Consider the following 21,542-nt stretch of genomic DNA (forward strand, 5'->3'; position numbering starts at 1 on the left):
AAATACTATATAAATTGGTGTAAAATTTATTATGTGCATCTATTGCACACAGGGTTGCCACCTTTTGTTACGAAAATCGGATGGAAGTCCCCCCCCCCCATGATAGACACAGACAAAAGGGTCTAAAGTTGGGACTGTCTGGACAGAATTGAGACGGGTGGAAACCCTGACTGCATGGCAACTAGTTGCCATACTGCAACGCATCAGATTCTATATTTTAAATGCAAGTTTTAAGTTAATTTAAAATGCAAATTTAAATGCAGATATTTTACAAAAAAAGTTAATTGTGTTTTTAGATATGAAGAAAACATGCTAGACAGTAGTCTAGAAGATGACAGTTTCAACTTGAGTCACAGTTGTAGAGACGATGTTACTTCCACGTGCCAGCAATGGGTCGACCTTCAAGTCTTACGAGTTGTGGAATTGAAACAGCGAAAGAGAGTCGACCATTCCAAACATATAATCAAAACGGTGCGGAGATTTATTTGTATGTTAAGTAGCAGAGTTCTATATCACAATCAAAAATATTAAATGTTCATACAATTCGCAGATTGACATATATTTTACTGTCTGTTCAGGAGAAGTTTTTTTTTATTTTTTATTGATTTTAGCGTGTTGTATAGGCTATCTAAAACAAAATTCTAGTTGTTGCATATAAAGACGTTATACAGGGTGTCCATAAAAAACGTTTCAAGACTTTAGGAAATGTATCCTCATACTAAAAGGAAGAAAAAAGGTTATGGGAAGGTATGTCCGAAAATCCATATTTACCCAGATATCTGCCATTTTGTTTATTATACAAAAATATTTTTATCTGTGAAGTTTTTTATTCGATGATTATGAAACTTGGTAAACATGTTACCATACACAAGACCTATAATAGAAAAAATAATAAAGTTGTTCCGATTGTAAATTTCAAAATGGCGGCCGTTTGAATTTTTCTAACTTAAATAACTCGAAAACGGCTAATTCTATGAAAAAACGTCAAGAATACTTTTTTTTAGCATTTTTAATTTCCTATCAAACGATACCAAGATCAAAAAGATCGGACAAAAGATAACTGAAATATAATGGTTTTTGTGTAAAAATAAGGCAAAGTTAGTCGGGGAACCCTTAGTTTTTGCCTTATTTTTACACAAAAACCATTATATTTCAGTCCGATCTTTTTGATCTTGGTATCGTTTGATAGGAAATTAAAAATGCTAAAAAAAAGTATTCTTGACATTTTTTCATAGAATTAGCCGTTTTCGAGTTATTTAAGTTAGAAAAATTCAAACGGCCGCCATTTTGAAATTTACAATCGGAACAACTTTATTATTTTTTCTATGATAGGTCTTGTGTATGGTAACATGTTTACCAAGTTTCATAATCATCGAATAAAAAACTTCACAGATAAAAATATTTTTGTATAAAAAACAAAATGGCGGATATCTGGGTAAATATGGATTTTCGGACATACCTTCCCATAAACTTTTTTCTTCCTTTTAGTATGGGGATTCATTTCCCAAAGTCCTGAAACGTTTTTTATGGACACCCTGTATAAGAAAAAATGTTTATATTGGCAGGTAATATTTTGGTATAAGAGTAAAAATCTATGATTGAACACTGAACAACGTTGCAACTTGCAAGTGACAAAAATTAATATTTTCAGAAAACACAAAAACGTTCTGGCCGGGAACCTTCACAGCCAGTTTTCCTTACATTCAATCGCTTGAAGTGCTGCCAACCTATGTATTTTTTAAAACTAAATAAATATCCCACACAGTAGAGGACGTAATTTGTATTATTCTTTGAAGATTTTAATTTCTCAACATATGGAGTTTCCCTTGCAACGTTGTTCAACGGAGGTAGTCGCAATTATAAGTTTTTCATATTATGTATAATTAATTAATCATATCTTTTACGTTGGTGGGAATCAGAAAGGTAACAGAAAGTTTATTTATATAACATAGTAGTTTATGTATAAAATTTGTGGATAACGAAGTACTTTATTTTTTCTCATAAAACTAACAGACTTCATGGCTACCCCAAAGCTTTATCGACAATTGCCACTCAAGTGACCAAACATGTGTTTAACAATATTTAAGTGTGTCCTTGATTTATATAATAATTATAAACCAGGGGCTTGAATAGTCATATAATTTACATATTAATAAAATGATGGTTTAATTTTTCTAGTTGATTTTCACTGTTCCTTTTCCAGATGGATGAGGTCCTTAGCCCTATCTTGTTGAAGTTAAAAGCTGACAAAATTCTACTAGAAGTCTTACAATATGAAAAAGAAAGAATTGAAATGAGCGTAAACCTTTACAAATCTTTCTACCTGTCCCTACAAAACCAGTATGACCGTATGAAGGAAAATATTGATAAAATGCAGAATAACCTGCAAGATTACGAACAATTCTGCCAGATTCCTCTCGAACAAAGAAGTAAGTAAATTCTTTGCCAAGCCCAACCCAACAACCCAAACAAGGAAATCAGAGAAGTTATGATCAGAATTAAAAAAATAAAAATTGTTGTTTCACAATAATAAAGAAATGATTTTTTTGTACAAAAAAGATAGGGGTAATATTCGTTCCGGTAGGATTCGAACCACTTGTTTTAGCGTTAACAAAATGCAAAAAGCTATTCATGATCAACGTTGATTTGCGAACCTAACTTTCCAGAACCAAGGATTCATAATATCCAGTTCTGCTTTTTAACCTTTTAATTTGTTTCAGACGAGTTACTCGAACGACTGGCGTCCATTGTCCTAAGCGATAATAAAGGTGTGGTGAATGCAGTGCAAAATTTGGTAGAAAGCACTCGCAGAGAGCACGAAACAATGTTTGATCATTATGATCAAGAAAAAAACACCCTTCTTAAAAGGTGAGTGTTGAGTAGTTAGAGTCGGTAGTTGGGGCTCAAGGTAGAGAATTTTTATGATTTTCAATAAGCCTTATCTAAATTGAGTTTAGGGTTATTGTTACATGATTATTGTTCCGGTACCTCTTAACCATTTTTTGAGGGTGGATAGGAGGGGAGAGGTCATAATTCCCGGTAGGTTACATTTCTAGCACCTCATTTTTTACAAACTGAGCATTACATATACTAGTGGCTTGTAGAGACATAAGTCCCTAAAAGGCTCAAATGTTTAAAAAATTATTCTAATATTTAAACAAACTTAGAATAAAATTATCTATGTGTCAGGATGAATATCTCTGTACACTATATCTTTTGTGTAAAAAACTGTTTGTCGTTTGTCTTTGTTTGCTTTTGTCGCTTGATTTTATTTTAAATAAATAATTTCAATGACTCCAGAGGTTTAACTCTGCTAAAGGCAGCAAACATATATTTAAATGATATAAAGTAATATTTATTCACAAACGTGAATAAATATTGGTTTACTAAGGTAGCTTTGGTCTTTTCGTTAGTGATTAAATGCTAAAGAGGCTTCCCTGATTGAAATATTGGAAATAGTCTTCGTCAAATATGAAAAGACAAATAAAGGTGTGTTGAGATAAGCTTACAACCACTCAATTGGCACCTCGTAATATTTATTCACAAACGTGAATAAATATTGGTTTACTAAGGTAGCTTTGGTCTTTTCGTTAGTGATTAAATGCTAAAGAGGCTTCCCTGATTGAAATATTGGAAATAGTCTTCGTCAAATATGAAAAGACAAATAAAGGTGTGTTGAGATAAGCTTACAACCACTCAATTGGCACCTCGACTCTATTATTTCTAAGTTTATACCGTACTCCTTTTGTAAAGGGTTGAAAAAAATTAGTGTAAAACATAGGCAGGCATCCTATTGACCAAACTAACCCTAGATTTGTTTCTAATCAACATTAAAAATTTACTATTAGCCTAATGTAAGTTTATATGGTGGTATTCCTCCTAAAGGTGCGATTGACTTTATATATTTAAAAAAATGCCTAATCAACGCCTGATTACTGTACTAACTATTTTGCACCTGGTTATTTTGTCATTACCCAGTTATCGAAACCAATCACAAAATTACTGTCATCAGCATCTTTGACATGAATATTTTTTGTTAGTTTTAAGAAACGGAAACTACCTCTAGGTTTTACTGTTATATACGGATGCTCCCTTTACTACCGCGCATCCTAGGCTATATTATTTTAAACTTTTTTGCTTAGAGCAACAGACAGTACCTGTTTAAAATCACCAACAATATTGTTTTCGCCCATTGGAACTTGTCATAGTACTTACATCATTAAGAAATATATATTTCCTGTACGAACCTATTCCATCTTTATTCCCAGGTTATTTTCAAAGAGTAGCCATTGAGGTTATTCCACTTCATACAAAAAATTTACTGAATACTATAATTTTTTTTTAACTTCATTTTATTTTACAATCTGCTCAGTACTGTGAACAATTAGTAAAAGGGATAAATACTACAATAAATCCCAAATTTAAAATGTTCGTAAATTTAAAAAGAAAAGGTGGAATAAATCTTGAACATATGTTTAAAAAAAAACAAAGCAGAAGTTTCCCATTTAAATCTTGAATTGTTGATTATTTAATCAATGTGGTTATATCATATAAAACGTTCAAAATACACAAATTTGAACAGTTTAACGGTAAAATAATTTATTTAAACATTCTATAACGTTCATAACTAAAAGGCCTTAATTATTTTAGGTAACGTTTTTTATGTAGTACATTGCAGAATTGACTGGCGATTAAATAATCCAAATGTTAATATTGCGTACCGGCTTGGTGATAAATTGTGATCAGCTGTATTTAAGTAAACAAAAATCTGTAGTAAATGGCTTCTAATGCTATTCTTATGGAGAATATTTTACTATATATCTAACTTTGTGTTAAAATTTGGGGAATTTCACTATTTTTCCCGCCTTCACGGAGTCGAGACCTTCAATTTGAGCCCTCTACCGTCATTCTACGACTTCCCAGTCGCCCACAATTTTGACGCAAAGAATCGGCTTACGTAATTAATACCGTATATAGATAGATGAATTTGAACAAGTGGAGTTTTTGGGACCTCAAAACGAAAAAGTAAATCGGTCATGGGCCCCGGTCTTACCGTGACTTCCTATAGCTACTTCCCTTTATGGGAAATTTGCTAAAACATGCAATGAAGGTAATATGTGATATTCTTTTGAAAGGCCATTATTGCCAGATTTTACTGTGCCTTTTTCTGTTACAATACTGTGATTTTTGGTTTTTTTAGTGGTAAAAATATAGAAGAATCCAGCAACATGGTGACATGTCGTAGTTCCCGCAATGAAGAAGTCTCTACAGAAATAGTAGATAGTATTCAACAGGGAATAGACCAACTGGACATTGGTATAGAAGAAGTCTCCAACGGTATTCGTGAAGTCATCTATAATATTGCTAATCAGGTGAGCGAAATTTGACCTTTTTACTTTCACCAAAACATTCTTCTCTTTTAAGTATATAAAAGATGGTTTTAATTATTTATTTTATATTTGAATAGTTCCACCGAACAGATTTGCAAGTGTCAAAAGAGAACATTTTTAGAGAACGAAAACTATCTGGCTTCCCCAATGCCAACACAGCCAGTTCCCATGCATTAAATCGCTTGTAAGTGCTGTCAACCTGCGTATTATAAAAATGTAATAGGCCTATCCCACGCAGTAGAGAATGTTATGTATACCAATAATAGGTAAAATCTCATTCTCACAAAAGATGTTGTTTGCCATGTTGTTCGGCCAAAATATATCATTTTATTTGGTTGAAGAACAAATCATGGGATTAGTACTCTCATGTTTCTGATTAGTAATGCGAGTCACATATGTTTTTAACCACACTCACTCCCCCTAGCACCAACTTAATTAAACGTTACCTAAAAGTCAGAGTGACCATTAAATCAACAAGGCATCAACAATTTATTGTTACTCTATTGCACTCAATCTTTGTCACTTGTATTTATTTAGAGTATTAACATAATTGAACAGCCATCCATGTATTCACTCTTGATCATTTGATTTGTTACTGTTAAGCATGCACAACAATGTAAACTGTATTGGTTGTAACCGTTAAATGAATAAATAAATAAATAAATAAAGGCCTAAAACTCTTTTGTTAATTCATTCTCAATATTTTATGTTATATTGTTGTTATTGTTCTGTATGTTCTTGCTCCATTCACACACTGATCAACAAACTTTGTTTGCCAATGGTATCGCCTAACTGATTGCTGGAGTAAACAATACGTTTCAACCGGCGATATGATTGGCGGCAATCTAATCGCCCATCGACGGGCGACCAAATCGCCTAAAGTAAAGGGGGCTTTAAAATTTAAAGTAGGCTTACCATCAATCATTCTCTTCTAAGCCGTCTGATTACCCGAAGAATAATATCTTTATCACAAACTCTTTAACCATTTTTTTAAAGGTTTTACTTCTGCATGATTTCCCTGATGGTCAGATGGGGTTTTTATAACAATTACAGAAATTTGCAAACATGCAAAGCTAGGTACTAGACAGACTCGCAAATTTTTAAGCGTAACTCAGGCTATTTAATTGTTGCTGATTCAATTAAATAACTCATTGTTCCTAAAAAATGTAATGCATTCAATTACATGTAGACTAAAGAAAAACATTAAAAGTCCTCAAGAAAAATTTACGCTTTTAGTTTTGTGGTGAGGCCAAAAACCTACTGAGGTTTGAGTTGCCACATAGGTACGGTAGGTTTTGTGTTGTATAATTTATTTATTGTTGTTACTTTTTCAGGAAACAGAATCATAAGAAGAACTCCTGAAGAATATATAAAAAGTTGTTTCTATTGTTGATGTTTAAAACCTGTACACTCCAAAGTTTGTACAGGAATTTTCAACTCATGTTTAAACTTCGTCGTTTGTAAATAATATTTAATCCACCATCTCCCAGGTAGTTTATTTTTTCATCTGTTTAAGTGGTACTATTAAGGAACAGTAATTTTTTTATTATTAAACTATGATAATATGTATGTACTTTGTTATGATTCCTTGCCTTCCTACCATTTTTTGTTTGATTTAAACTTAATTTACAACTTTATTTGTTGTTGTGTTGTTTCCAAACCAAATTGGTGTTTGACGAATAAAATGGTTAAATTACCTGTTGTCGCGTAATGGTCCAAGTTTTGTCCTCAATGGATTGCACATTTTCGCTATTAAGTCATCTTCAGATTGTCTTACAGTATAGGAACTTATCTTGCTTGAAGAGATGTGTCAAAAGTTCGTAACAAACAAAACACAAATGTAGTACACAACATAAAACAATAACCGACGGTATTACATGTTTTTAAATAGGCCTACTCACGACGTGTGCATGGGCAGAATAGTGTGGCCCTCCAGACATGTGTCGAGAGTCGAGACTGGACAGTCGACACACCTCATCTTCAGGCAAGATACCTTAATACTTTTTCATTGAAATGGCGACCATACAAAGTAGGTATTTTAAGCCGATAAGTTGCTATAGGACAATCTGATGAAGGCTGAATAGCCGAAAAATGCATAATCTATTGACAACAAAACTTCAACCATAAGGTAACAACCGAACAACAGGTGATTTACTTTTTTATTTGTTTTACAACTTGAAAATATTTCAAAATATTATTGGATTAAAAACATAAATCATTAAAACACAAAATTTGTATATTTTTGTGCAAGTAAATGAGATTTGAATTTACACTAGGTGAACAAAAAGTCTCAATAATGAAATTTTTCTGTATAAAATGTCTATATATCTATCTATCTATACTATTATAAAGAAGAGGTGGTATCTGACTGTCTGTCTGTATGTGTGTTTGTATAAGATTAACTCAAAAACTACTGAACCAACTGGGCTCAAATTGGGCAAAAATAAAGCTACAGCTCCGAGGATATATTTAGGGCTGTTTCCGCTTCGATATTGACCTAGGACTAGGACTCTTCTGCCCCGCAGGCTTTCAAAGTTCTGAGGTGAGAGTTTTAAAAGTAAATATAGATTGGTCAGTAACAAAGAACCAACCCACAACCCACAAAGTTTAAATGCAAACAATCAGAGCTGTCAAATGAATTTTAATTTCACATTTCCACATTGCTGGTTCAAACATATTAAATACTGCACGAATATTAGAACAGAAATAAGCCAGTGGAAATAAATTCATATACAGTAAACAGATTTGAGCCTGTGCCTGTGCAGTCTCTTGTGCTATAGGCTTTTATCAGCCCCTCGAAACACCCTAAAGAAATGTGTATTACCTTATTACCAAAGCTATGTTGTTGACCAGCATAGCTGGATAAACTGCGTCGATTTTTAAATATAAATATAAATTATTTACAACAAAAAATAAAACTTGTATCTTTCAAGGAAATAAATTATTTGAAGTTTCAAAAAAAATAAAAACAAAAACCTGGCGGGTGACTACGGAGAGGTGATGTGCACTAGTGCACTCTACCATTTGTCTTCAAAATACTCTGTCATGGAGTAGTAGGCTACAACCCTGGCAAAGGTTTTTTCGGAAGACTACTGATCTCTGGTAGGAGCTTGTTGAACAACTTCCAAGAAAAGGCAGGAAATCGGTGCTTTGTTCCCGTTCCCGTGAGGCGGAATCTAGGAATATCAATTTTACTTCTGCTACGTGTATTGTAGCTATGAACATCTCCTCTCTGGTCTTTAGTTCAATGTCCGACCTGACATGTACAAGGGAGGAGAATATATACTGTCCGATAACAGTATGCACCTTTAGCCTTCTAAAGATTGGCTTACAGCGTTCCAAAGGAGCGCTTGATGTTATGGCTCTCAAGACAGATTTTTGTAGCCTGAGCATTTCACTTAAGCTACTCTTTAGCCTACGTAGCAGAAAGACAACTCTGGATAACTTTTTGCACGTTTCATCAATTTGAGGTTGCCAACTTAATTTCCTGTCTATGGTGAAGCCCAGAAGTTTAAATTGTCGGGGTTATGGTGGTGTTGTGATACGGCCAAATCTTGACTTAAACTGCAGATAATCTGTTGTGTTTTATCAGCATTGACTTGAAATTTGTTGTTTTTAAACCATGTCTCTGCTAAAGCAAGGTCAGCAGCTGCCGCCACTCTGATTCCGTCCAAGTGTGCTCCTCTTCTAATCAGTGTGGTATCGTCTGCGTAAAGGAGAGCTTCCTCTCCACCACTGAAGTCATTTTAGGAGAAAGGTCAGAGGGCCCAGAATTGATCCTTGGGGGACTCCATGCTCGACCAGAAGTAATTGAATATTTTTATCTTTGTGTTTAAATTCCATCGGATGTTTACCTTTTTTGTAGGGAAAGAGTCAAAACTATGGTTTTTTACCACCTAAAGTCAACCTTTTTATCAGATTACGTCTTTAACCTGTAGAAGGTACTATAATCATAATCATTGCTTAAACAAGACTAAGCCTTCTGCTTCATGGTCTTAAATTGTACCTACCTAGTGATTTCACTAACAGAACTCTTTTGATTCTTGATTCTTCACCCACGCTTCACACACGAATCACGCTTCGCCCCTTCGCTGAATTTTTATTTCAGGATTAGTGTTGCCTTTAGTATTATTTTGAGGCTTCTGATTGGCTGAGGGAACATCATTACCGCGACGAAACGATTGATGCCAACGGTCTCGGTGGAGTAGTGGATAGAGTGCTGGGTGCTGGGCTAAAGACCCGAAAGACCCGGGTTCGAATCCCATCCGTATCATTAATCTTTTTGTACTGGATTTTTTTCATTATCAACAAGTTTGGTTGGTTTGGTTAGGTTATGACGGTTTAATTTTATAGTTAAAACATTATGAAATTGAATTTGACCTATTTATAGTTTTATTTTATGAACAGAAATATTTTTTAGCTTAATTTGATTTTTCTTTATTAGCAAGTCTGGTTAGTTTGGTTAGGTTATGATAGTTTAATTTTAGAATAAATAATTCTAAAATAGGATTTGAGGCATTTATAATTTTATTTTATGAACAGAACTATTTTTTCGATTAATAAACCTTCATTAGATTTTTTCATTGTCAGCACGTTTGGTTGGTTTGGTTAGGTTATGACGGTTTAATTTCATAATAAAAAAATATAAAATTGAATTTGAGGCATTTATAATTTCATTCTATGAATAAAAATAATTTGTCAATTACTAAACCTTCGTTATAGTCAATCAGAAGCCTCTAAATAACACTGTTGGCAAAATTAATCCTGAAAAACAAATTGTGCCACCCCTTCAGTCCAGTCAGTCGTTTCGTTTCCGTCTGTCGTTCCGTTCCGTGGCATGATCAGCTGTTTGTTTTTCTGTTCATTGTATGTCATATGTGAAATTTAATTTGTATTTCTCTAGTGTGTAGTGTGAGTGTGAGTGTCTGACTGTTTGGTAATTTTGTATTCTGCCAACTTCACTTCTACTACTTGCTGACCTGACCTGCACCTGACTGCCAGTGTCAAACAAAATTGTTTGTTATGTAGGTTCGGTGACCGGGATCTGGCTTATTAGTGACAGTGTAGCCTAGTTGATTATTTTTATTTTATCATCATTTACCGGTAGTTGATTAATTCAAGTATTAAGCTAGGCCTAAGCCTACATCCCCCATTTAACATTTTTAAACGAGTGTGCTAGAAAACAAGCTTACAATTAATTATTTGTCGAATTGATAAGACGTAAAGTTCAGGTTAAATGTAAAAAATTGGCAGAATTTAAAAAGTTTTTATAACTTGTGGTGGTATGTTTCTGGACATCAAAAGGTTTTAAATTAATTAATAGAACAATTGCACCATTTTTCTGAACCAGTGAACTTCACACCATGACTGATAAAAAGGTAAAAAACACCACACTTGGCTTTTTAAATTTTTTTTGTGATTTAAAAATTAAAATAACAAATTTCTAATTTAGACCTAAATATTGTAGGCCTAGCTTACCTGAGGCTGCATTCCTTACTTTTATCAGATGGTAAGTTAATTGTAACTTTCGGGAAACCACCTGAGTTTGGAAGCTATTTAGGCTTTTAAAACAGTAACTTAATTAAGCTTAACTTACCTAAGTAAAGTAAAGTAAAAAGTAACCTTTTTCCACCACAGTCTACCCAACAATGTTTTTGTAGAGTGTTCACCTAGTAGGTAGGCCTAGGCCTAATCATAAGGTCGCCAGTTCAATCCTGTGAAAAATATGTGTAGGCTACCTAGGCCTAGCTCTTTGATCGTTTGGAACTGGATCAACCTGTCCTTGATCATCGGACTCTTAGGTTAATAAATGGTCCTGGCTAATGGAAACCATTAACAAATCCATAATGTAGGGCTATTATAAGAAGAGAAAGAAGTAACTTAAATGACGATTCTCCAGTCTCTACGACTGCGATGAAGAGGACCTATGTAAGATGTACAAGGCATCTCACTTCATTCTTCACTTAGCCTATCCTTCACTCATATATTCGGGTTAAAATAATTAATTGTTACGATCCTAGATGGCGTCCCCTTTTCAATTGATTTTGATTGAACAATGCATTTTCCAACACTAACTTAGGTACAAACAGGGGTGCCCAGAGGGGGGGTACCGTGGCGCGTTTGCGCCACAGGAATTTTTGGGGGGGGCTTATTTTGAGATTTTTGGGGGGGATATTTTTTGCTAGCTGTCATAATGAATGTATAATTTTGTATAAGCAGCCCGAAAAAGTGTTTCTCACTATCACCACCAAGCCGTTCCTAATTAAGATAGCTTCTAAGAATGGTAAAAACGGACCTTGCCAGACAATCCTATATACCAGTGTCGAATTTTACTTGCTACATATGTTTTGGCAGGGGTGCCCAGAGGGGGGGTACCGTGGCGCGTTTGCGCCACAGGAATTTTTGGGGGGGGCTTATTTTGAGATTTTTGGGGGGGATATTTTTTGCTAGCTGTCATAATGAATGTATAATTTTGTATAAGCAGCCCGAAAAAGTGTTTCTCACTATCACCACCAAGCCGTTCCTAATTAAGATAGCTTCTAAGAATGGTAAAAACGGACCTTGCCAGACAATCCTATATACCAGTGTCGAATTTTACTTGCTACATATGTTTTGGTGGTTCTTTAACTCCACCATCGTCAGGATTTAAAAAAGATCCACTTCTGGAGGTGTCGTCAGAATACGACAAAAATTTAATACAAAACACGAAACGATTACAGATAGGCCTGTCAATTCGTACATTGCCGTCGGCAGGACTGGAAGTAAGTAAAGTAAACTGAATCAGGTTCAGGTTATGACGGACCGACGTGGTCTCTGGATTGTCGTCTGCGTTTTCAACAGCTGATATTGGACTATTGTAGTGACTGAGAAGAGTATTGAAAACATAATGGGATTCATAATTAATTGAGTGTTTTCACTAAAAATTTTGTGCTGTCAATAGTTTTATGTATATTTCAAACTCCTCAAAGTATTTAATAAATTTCCTTTTCTGCAGTAATCTAGAATGTCGAGACCATCCAGCATATAAATTATTGTCAATAATTTTTGAATGGAAAAATCAATTATGAATCCCATTATATTTTCAACACTCTCCTCCGTCACTAGAATTATAGTCCAGTCAAGGAATGAGGTGTAGAGTGCGTGAGCAGGTAACTAAGCGATTCCTTCAGAAACTTGTTCAGGGGGCTTAGGGTGTTAACATACCAAAAGTCCTGACTCCTAGGTGGTGAGCCAGGGGGTGGAGAGGGGAAAGGGGGGGGGGGAGAAAGGTACGCATTTCGGGTTTTTTGATTATATCTCGAAAACGATAAACTTTTTGTATACTATAGTAAATTATAAAATTGAAGAAGATTAAACTTTCTACAAGAAAAGTATATAATGTGTTTATTTTGGTTCAACAGATTACGAGTTATAACTTATTTAATTGATATCTTATTAAAATCTTCTTCCATAAGAAATACATGTAAATTAGTATGCGAAATGGGGCGAATCCTATCCGCCCAAAGGAAATATAAATGATATTCTGGAAATCTTGACAAAATTTCCAGTAATTTGACACTTTAATCATAAAAATTGATCCAAAATTAAGGCGAGGGCGAGGTAACAAAATTTCGAGTTTTGGTGTTTTTTTATTGGAAATATAAAAAAAAACCTTAAATCATCCCATTTTTAAACGCTCACCCTCGCTATAATTTTTGACAAAATTTCATGATTAAAGTGTCAAATTACTGGAAATATTGTCAATATTTCCAGAATATCAGTCATATTTCCTTTGGGCGGATAGGATTCGCCCCATTTCGCATACTAATTTACATGTATTTCTAATGGAAGGAGTATTTTAATAAGATATCAATGAAATAAGTTATAACTCGTAATCTGTTGAACCAAAATAAACACATTATATACTTTTCTTGTAGAAAATTTAATCTTCTTCAATTTTATAATTTACTATAGTATACAAAAAGTTGATAGTTTTCGAGATATAATCAAAAAACCCAAAATGCGTACCTTTCCCCCCCCCCTTTTTCCCCCCTCCACCCCCTGGCTCACCACCTAGGAGTCAGGACTTTTGGTATGTTAACACCCTAAGCCCCCTGAACAAGTTTCTGAAGGAATCGCTTAGTTACCTGCTCACGCACTCTACACCTACTTTTGGATCATTCATTGACTGGACTATTAGTCCAATTTCAGCTTTTGATAACACAAACACCAATCCAGACCACGTCTTTCCGTCATTACCTGATTCGGTTAATTTCCAGTCCTGCCCGCGGCAATATATACACGCGTGAATTGATAGGCCTATCTGTTATCGTTTCGTGTTTTGTGTACAAACGGATTGTCTGAAAAGATGCGTTTCTACCATCATTAGTCATAAAAGGCAATCCTGGGGCTATCAAAATTAATTATAAGATTACTTCGTCACGAAAACCTTTTGTACTGGTGGCAATTATTAAGAGGTACTGTGGGTATTTTGCCCGGCGATTTTTGTAGAAGGCAGCCTGGGAGTGGCGAGCAACAAGTCTGTCTTATTTCGTGACGCTGCCTATAATTTTGAAACAATATACTTTTTGCCAAAGTATTATTAATGCACTTAAAGCTGTTTGAATTCTTAAGCCCTGTAAAAATTAACGCCACCTAATATATTGTACAGTTACAGTAATGTGTTGGAGTTGAGTAATTCACCGAGTAGGCCTATATTGTTGTACGTTTTGAAGACGTTGTCTATTGCAATACTGAGCACACATATTAGCTGACAATACAAATTCTGAATTGTAAATTGAAAAACTTCTAATTCGTCGTAGATTTATATTGATGTATTGTTAAATGATGTTTCATATTAAACATTTAATTTTGATTATCAGCAAGTTTGTTTTTCGTACCTCAAGTTTACTAAATACTTTAAATGCTTGTTTTATGAGGTAAAGGGAAAATTGTCAGATAAATTGGTGAGGGGAGGGTAGGTTTAAATAGACGGCAGCATGAATTGTGGGGGGGGGGCTACTCCTTTGGCTTGGGGGGGGGATTGCGCCCCTGGGTTTGGGGGGGATGGGCACCTCTGGGTACAAATAGAGATACTAAAGACTTAGGCTAAAGTTATACCTGTGTAAGAACCTAAATACCTACATTAAGTAGGGCAGGTTACTGTACCTTGTCTTGGTTTAAGGTCCTATGTTGATTGGTAGGTCATTGTGTACAAGAGTACCCTATATGATTTAAGCCTACATGTAAACCAGATTGTCTGGTCCAGAAATAAAATGTTACGTAGGTATCCTAAAGTAAAAATTAATGACTAGACACCATCCTAAAGTGGAAAATGAGGCCCTATTAAGGTAGCAAGACAAAAACCTCAAAAAAGGCTGTCAGTATTTTACAAACCATCTAGGATCTAGGAATGCACCCCCTCCCCCCCAATTTGAATGGCAAGACTTACTTTCACTGTTTTTTCCAAGGTTAGCATTCACTGTTATTTATCCAAGCTACTAAATATAGGAATAGGCCTACCGTACAATTTACTGATGAACATGAATAAGCTGTTCGTTATTTTATTATAGGCAAGCCTACATTGTCACAGCTGAGCCCAGTTTGTAGAAGCAAAACTCAAAATTAAAATGGTATGCTGGGTTTCAGATGGGAGTCAAAGAAGGCCTAAGACTGAGAACAGGACGGCGCCGGTCTTCAGGCGTACTACCAGAGCATTATGACTCCAACAAACACTCGGCCACTCACTACTTGCCGACTCCCAGCTCAGTGTACATCGCAATGCTCTGTTTCCTTGTGTTAGTTCACACTATAATAGTAGAAATGGAAAAACGACTGCCGACACCTTTGTTGATCGAAGACGAACCGCTCCACCCTGGACGTTTTATAGCGGAGAGAGCGAAAAATCATGTGTTAAATTTGACCAGTTTAGGGCCCCGCCCCACTGGTAGTTTTGAGAACGAAGTGTTAGCAATTAACTTTTTCACAAAAGAAATTAACTCTATTATCGATAAAGCTAGTAAGGTCCATAGGATATCGACTGATGTTCAAAAAGTGAGCGGTTCATTCCCATTGCAGTTTTTGGACGGGATGACTAATGTTTATAGAAATGTTCAGAATGTGTTGGTGAAAATAGGACCACATAAAGAGTCTCCGCACAGTTTGTTGGTCAACTGCCATTTCGACACTGTTCCTGATAGTCCAGGTAATATTTTACAACAATCATTATTCATTGTAAATCAAGGGTAGTCTAGTTTAATTAAATAACATTACTTGGTTGCATGTCCCATGATTCAAAAAATGCAACAGACTTTTAACAGTTAAAACAACAAACACCTATTTAATTTATTCATCACAAAATTCACAATACAGAGGCTAAGGTAACAAATAACCTGTACAGCAGTTTGTAGGAAATCAGCGATGAATATGTGGCATTTGTCATACAAATAATGCATTATAAATAATTTACACATTTAATGAATACATACATTTGCTCAAACACAGTGGTTCTTTATTCAGGAGGCAGTGACGATGGAGCTAGTTGTGCCGTAATGTTGGAGATGCTCAGAGTAATTTCTCGCTCTGACACAGCTCTTGTGCACAATGTCATCTTCCTGTTTAACGGAGCCGAAGAAAATCTTATGCAGGTGGGTTTACCCCTTACATATCGTAAATCTATGAATGGTAAAGTTGATAACCAGGCTGTAATTTTTGTAATCCATATACACCTGTGCCATTTACTGTGTGTTTGTTTGTGTGTATGAGCAAATTTGCCTTTGCCTTGGATTGGGTTTTCCAAAATTTGTCAGATTTATTCCCTGTTCAGGCCTAAATATTATTTCTCTAATGAGTGCTTAGATTTGCAACAGGAAAGGTAATGAAGTGTATGTTTTTAGTGAAATGCTATTAGCTTAGAACGGATAAAATTATTAGCCAAATCTTGCCATGCAATTTAGTAACGTTGTGCTCTGCGACAGGCCTCTCACGGGTTCATCACCCAGCACAAGTGGGCAAGTGAGGTGAGGGCTTTTGTCAATCTGGAGGCTTGTGGCGCCGGTGGACGAGAACTACTGTTTCAGGCCGGCCCGGAGAACCCATGGCTCATGGAGGTTGGTACCCCTGTATAGCATCTCTCAAACAAGTCTTATTTAATTGGTTTATGAAAATCTATTTTCCTATAACATCACAATACATTTAGGAAAAATTACTCATCTGCAACAACAATCGCATAAGTACAGCTTCTATACAAACAGCACTCAAAAGTTCAAATAGTGGTATGCCAATTTTCATAAAGATAAGGATGTTAAATAGTTTTTGACATATAAATTTAAAACAGAAAAAAGGCAAATATCTTTCCATTATGACATTTTTGAATAAAAATTCTTGATTATTGTTTGATTTGACCCAATAAACCCATTCCTAAATTCTTTGTACTTTACTTTCTTTGTTGGGGGACACCAACGAAAAAAACTTATTTTGTTTTATAATAAGAAATACTAAAATTAAGAATTTATCACCACTATAATAGTAAGGTATAGCCTTTATTTCAGTATTTATATATATGCAATATTAAAACTGTTATATTTATATGACAAAAAACTAAAGTAAATTTGTTCTGTTGTATAAATAAAATCTAGATTTCTAATGTAAACCTAGCTTGTAAGCGAGTAGCCACACTTGGTGTAACATATGTCTAGGCTATGTTGAGTCATTTCCTTTTGTTTTTGTCGACCTTGGATGTTTCTTGTCTGAATCAGCTGATTTGATTGTCGGTCTCAAGATTACAGGACAATAACCTTTGTTATTACAACAATAACATTTGATATTCACTTGATAATAAGACTTGAGTTTTGAAAAATGTTCATAAATAGAAAGATAAGTTTTATATAAAAAGTTTAATTGAATTAGCTAAAAATGTTGTTTGGAATGGAATCATGTTTAATATGATAAATGATATTTTTATTTTAAAATTATCTCTTGTGCGCTAATGCTAGTGATATTACTATAGTAGCCAAAGCTTTTGACAAATAAATACATTTAACTAATTTTAAACTAAATAATTATATCCCTGGACAGACTGCAAACAAATTTCTCTAATTGTTTTACACATCATTTATCAATTTGTTTAAATAAGTATGATACAAATTAAATTTAAATGAACGCTACCAAACATTTTAAATGCTGGCGATAACAATATCATTTTAAAAAGACATTTTTTGTGAGCAATGGGCCTATTTAGCTAGACCTAGGACTTGAGACTAGAATTATAATATTATATTTAATATTGGTCATTTATAAAAGTCTGCTTTTGAATAATATTAAGAACCCATTTACAAAATTAGAAATTTAGTTTTTGGAGTGATTCCAATGTATTGTTCAGTGTAAAGTGAGACACCTTTGTAGACAATTATCAGTGGTGTAGTCGTAAATTTTCCTGTACGGGCATGTTTATTGTCTTGAGAAAAACACGAGCCGTCTAATAATGTTTAGGATTTTTTTTAAAAAAGCAGTGAGTGGTTCCACTACACAAATGAGAATATCCACATTGACTAACAAAGACTATATCTCTTAGTCGTACAAAGATAATCTTTTAGCTAATGATAAAAAAGTTCTCCACTTAAAGTCAAAGCAAACAAATTCGGTCACTTTACACATTAGGCTAATATTAATGAAAATAAACTTAAGGCTATTCACTTTGAAATCAACTGTAATTTAATTTTTCTAAAGGAAAGGTGGAGGTTTACTTTATTAATTTATGAACAGTATTTAATCAAAATAACACTATTACCAACTTGACAAAGTAATATGAAATGTAGGTACCTAAAGTCTATAAAACGTTAGAACCATGTAAATAGGTAAAAAATCTTAGTTTTCACCCAAGCGATGACAGATAAATTGTTTCCAGGCTTACGCATCGTCAGTCCCGTATCCCTTAGCGTCCTCCCTAGCCCAGGAGGTGTTCCAGAGTGGGATCATCCCTGGTGATACAGACTTCCGGATATTCCGGGACTTTGGGCACATCAGTGGTGAGTTTAGCGACAGACCGAAAGAAACATAATCCAAAGGACAGTGGAATTAAGTGGAGCTTTAATTACAGATAAACCATTATATTCTGTTTCTTTTTCCCCTAGTCAATAGGCAGACAAAAAAATTACTATAGTCAAACTCAGACTAGGCTAGGCCTATATTCAGCAGGTTGTTAGTCTTCAAACCTCATGGGCTCTCAACCTACTGAAAAGTCACCTTTACCTGCTATGCATTGTTTTAGTTCAAATATATTAATTAATGCTGATGGGAAGTAACAGTTTTGTCTTTGATATAACCTCATAACGTTGCATCTATTTAATTCAAATTTTTAGGTAACAAAGTTATGGATGTTAAGAAACAGCTTAAGTCGTATAATAACAATTTATGCAGGGTGACTCATTTGTGCAGTGTAACTGGACAGAGCACGACAACATTGTCATTACACCTTGAAATGTGTCCTTTCAAAATGATAATACTTATTTTGTTATCAATCCAGATGAAATATAGGTAGTTGCTAAACTTGGTCTCGGTTTACACAATTTCGTATTATGTAACACGGTTCATGATTTAATAATTAATAATATAGGCCTCTGCACAATTATGTATTTAGTAATAGAACAAATTGGAGTGACGTACCTTAGAACAAGAGTTTTTTTAAAGATAAAATAATTGTAAAAAGCTAAATTTCTGTTAGAAGACATTGCAAAATTAATTTTTTTGATAGCAGTTAAAGTAGTCCTCGGTTTGCTTTGTGCAGCATTTTGCCTCAACGCATACCTGGATACCCTTGACTACCTGTGCGTTAAATGTAACAATGTATATAATCTGTACAGGTCTGGACTTTGCGTGGTCGTCCAACGGCTATGTTTACCACACGTTGCTGGACAACGCAGCTCAGATCCCTCTGGGAACGCTACAACGCACCGGAGACAACATACTGCCTCTGGTGTTGCGGCTGGCTGCGGCTCCGGAAATGTCAGACACTGCTGCTTACAGGTACACCTACACAGTCTAGTGAGAACAATATAATTAGGGTCAAAACATGGTCGGAAGATGAATGGAATGTATAATTAAAATAGAAATACTTATATGAGTTAATGTTCAGACCTTTTTGGTTGGGAATACAGGGTGATTCAAAAAAGACTTAACAACTTTGAAAATTCATATAAATCTTATTAAACAAGGTACAGAGCTGGTTTTGGTGTTGTTTTAAAGGAAAACACTTCAAGTTTTGTTACATTAAACTGAAGATGTTCTATGCGACCTCCGTTGGATTTGGGGAAAATAATTATTTAGGTATGAAACAATAGTGAAAACCGTTAAAAATTGGAGAGAGATTTACAAAATTATGAAAGTAGGGCGTTTTTTGACGGTGAAGGAGTGCAATACACCCACTCCTAGATGTGCTAGAGAGTTGAAATTTCGCACACCTGTAGTTCTTGGTTCCAAACCACCCATAAAATTCCAAAAAGTCCCATTTTCAAATTTTAAACCCCCCAAAAATCCAAAATGGTGGACCTCTGAAAACGACATAACACGTTTTTTTCAAACGGCAATAGCTCGAAAACGGTAAGAGCTAGAAAAGATTTGAGGAAAAAACGTAGGTTGGGAATTAAATTTCATACAAGACGCTATTATGCGTTTTTCGAAAATCGCACTCCTTCACCGTCAAAAAACGCCCTACTTTCAAAATTTTGTAAATTTCTCTCAAATTTTTAACGGTTTTCACTATTTTTTCATACCTAAATAATTATTCTCCCCAAATCCAAGGGAAGTCACATAGAACATCTTTAGTTTAAGGTAAAAAAACTTGAAGTGTTTTCCTTTAAAACAACACCAAAACCAGCTCTAAGGTAAAAAAACTTGAAGTGTTTTCCTTTAAAACAACACCAAAACCAGCTCTGTACCTTGTTTAATAAGATTTATATGAATTTTCAAAGTTGTAAAGTCCTTTTTGAATCACCCTGTATAACGGATTCCTGAAAAGTTGGTTGTTCTGCGGTTATATATGAAGGCTCCTTGGTGTGCAAAGAATTTGATTAAATACGACGCCAACATCCATGAGATGTTTGGCATTTGTTAATATAATACAAAGGTGGAAATGATTGTTGAATAAATGAGACAACAGTTTTTTTTACTGACTAAGATCATGTTTCTCAGATAGGACCATGTATTAAATCCCAATAATGAAGTAGGCCTACAACCGGTCCAGATTCAAAATACTTTTAGATCTTGACTAGAACTGACTTTTCTTGAATTTTCTGATTGAACACTGTCAACCTTTTGAGTGAGACCTGCTCAGAAATGTTCAAGATTATGCTGATACAATGTAAATTCTTCTTCTGCCAAAAGTTAAACGATATTTTCAGTCTAGTACATGTTACAATTTTGGTAAGACTGATAAAAATGATTTTTGTAGGTCTGGTAATCTTGTATTCTTTGACTTCCTCGGAGCGTTCATCGTCCGCTGGTCGGAGCTGGTGGCCGCTGTGGTCAACATTGCGGTTGTGAGCCTGTCTGTGTTCGTTGTGTGGAGAAACATGGACGACGCCAGGAGGCAAGGTGAGATGGATAGAATTTGTGGTACAAAACAAGGTAAGAATTATATTACAGTTGTAGTACTCTTTTGTTGCCTGTGTTCTTGAACAGCAGTTTGTCAGCTATGCACATTTTGCCAGCTTGGGTTGCATCTTTTGGGGGTTTCCTTATGTGCAGGGTGCCTCACTAACAGATCACAGGCAACCAAAAAGGTAATAACTACTGTAATTCAAGTTCTTGAACCTGGGATTGTTAAAAAATTAAGGTTGTTGAAAAATTTCCTAGAGAAGGATAAAAAATAGTAGGCACGGGGAAGTAGGCCTAGTTATAAAATAGTAGTGTCCCAATTATCCAAACTATGGTTGTCTAGCCCTACGTGTTATGCCAGTATTAACCCTTTCCGCTCAAGCGGCGGGGGAGCCCCGCCGTGCGTCATGGCCGCACGAACTCTAATGTCGGGCCAGGCCCGCCGTCGCTATGACAACGTACTGTACTTTTATTTGGACATACGTAGTTATTTATTTCGCCGCTAGGGTTGATGTTTGACATCTGCTGCCATCTGGGGAATTTTTTCAGAACCGTTTGAACAAATATTCAATGCTCAATATT

General features: G+C 35.0%; 2 protein-coding genes across 2 annotated transcripts in view; both read left to right on the plus strand.

Moving 5' to 3' along the window:
* Window positions 1-302: 302 nt before the first annotated feature.
* Window positions 303-6,959, plus strand: LOC128997162 (uncharacterized). The gene is made up of 5 exons (XM_054422749.1): window positions 303-471; window positions 2,204-2,429; window positions 2,721-2,868; window positions 5,201-5,372; window positions 6,725-6,959. Exons 1-5 carry the CDS (start codon window positions 310-312, stop codon window positions 6,737-6,739), a joined length of 723 nt encoding a protein of 240 aa, XP_054278724.1. The 5' UTR covers window positions 303-309; the 3' UTR covers window positions 6,740-6,959.
* A 3,528-nt stretch (window positions 6,960-10,487) lies between these two features.
* Window positions 10,488-21,542, plus strand: part of LOC128996281 (endoplasmic reticulum metallopeptidase 1-like) — a 31,313-nt gene continuing 20,258 nt past the window's right edge. Inside the window, exons 1-7 of the mRNA XM_054421492.1 lie at window positions 10,488-10,768; window positions 15,018-15,573; window positions 15,888-16,015; window positions 16,346-16,477; window positions 18,274-18,394; window positions 19,229-19,391; window positions 20,815-20,957. Of these exons, the coding sequence (XP_054277467.1) occupies window positions 10,754-10,768; window positions 15,018-15,573; window positions 15,888-16,015; window positions 16,346-16,477; window positions 18,274-18,394; window positions 19,229-19,391; window positions 20,815-20,957 (1,258 nt within the window). The 5' untranslated portion in view covers window positions 10,488-10,753. The remainder of the gene's footprint in view (window positions 10,769-15,017; window positions 15,574-15,887; window positions 16,016-16,345; window positions 16,478-18,273; window positions 18,395-19,228; window positions 19,392-20,814; window positions 20,958-21,542) is intronic.

Source organism: Macrosteles quadrilineatus, unplaced genomic scaffold, assembly GCF_028750875.1.
Source record: "Macrosteles quadrilineatus isolate MER2022 unplaced genomic scaffold, UCM_ALF_1.0 Scaffold_6__1_contigs__length_79288215, whole genome shotgun sequence".
NCBI lineage: Eukaryota > Metazoa > Arthropoda > Insecta > Hemiptera > Cicadellidae > Macrosteles > Macrosteles quadrilineatus.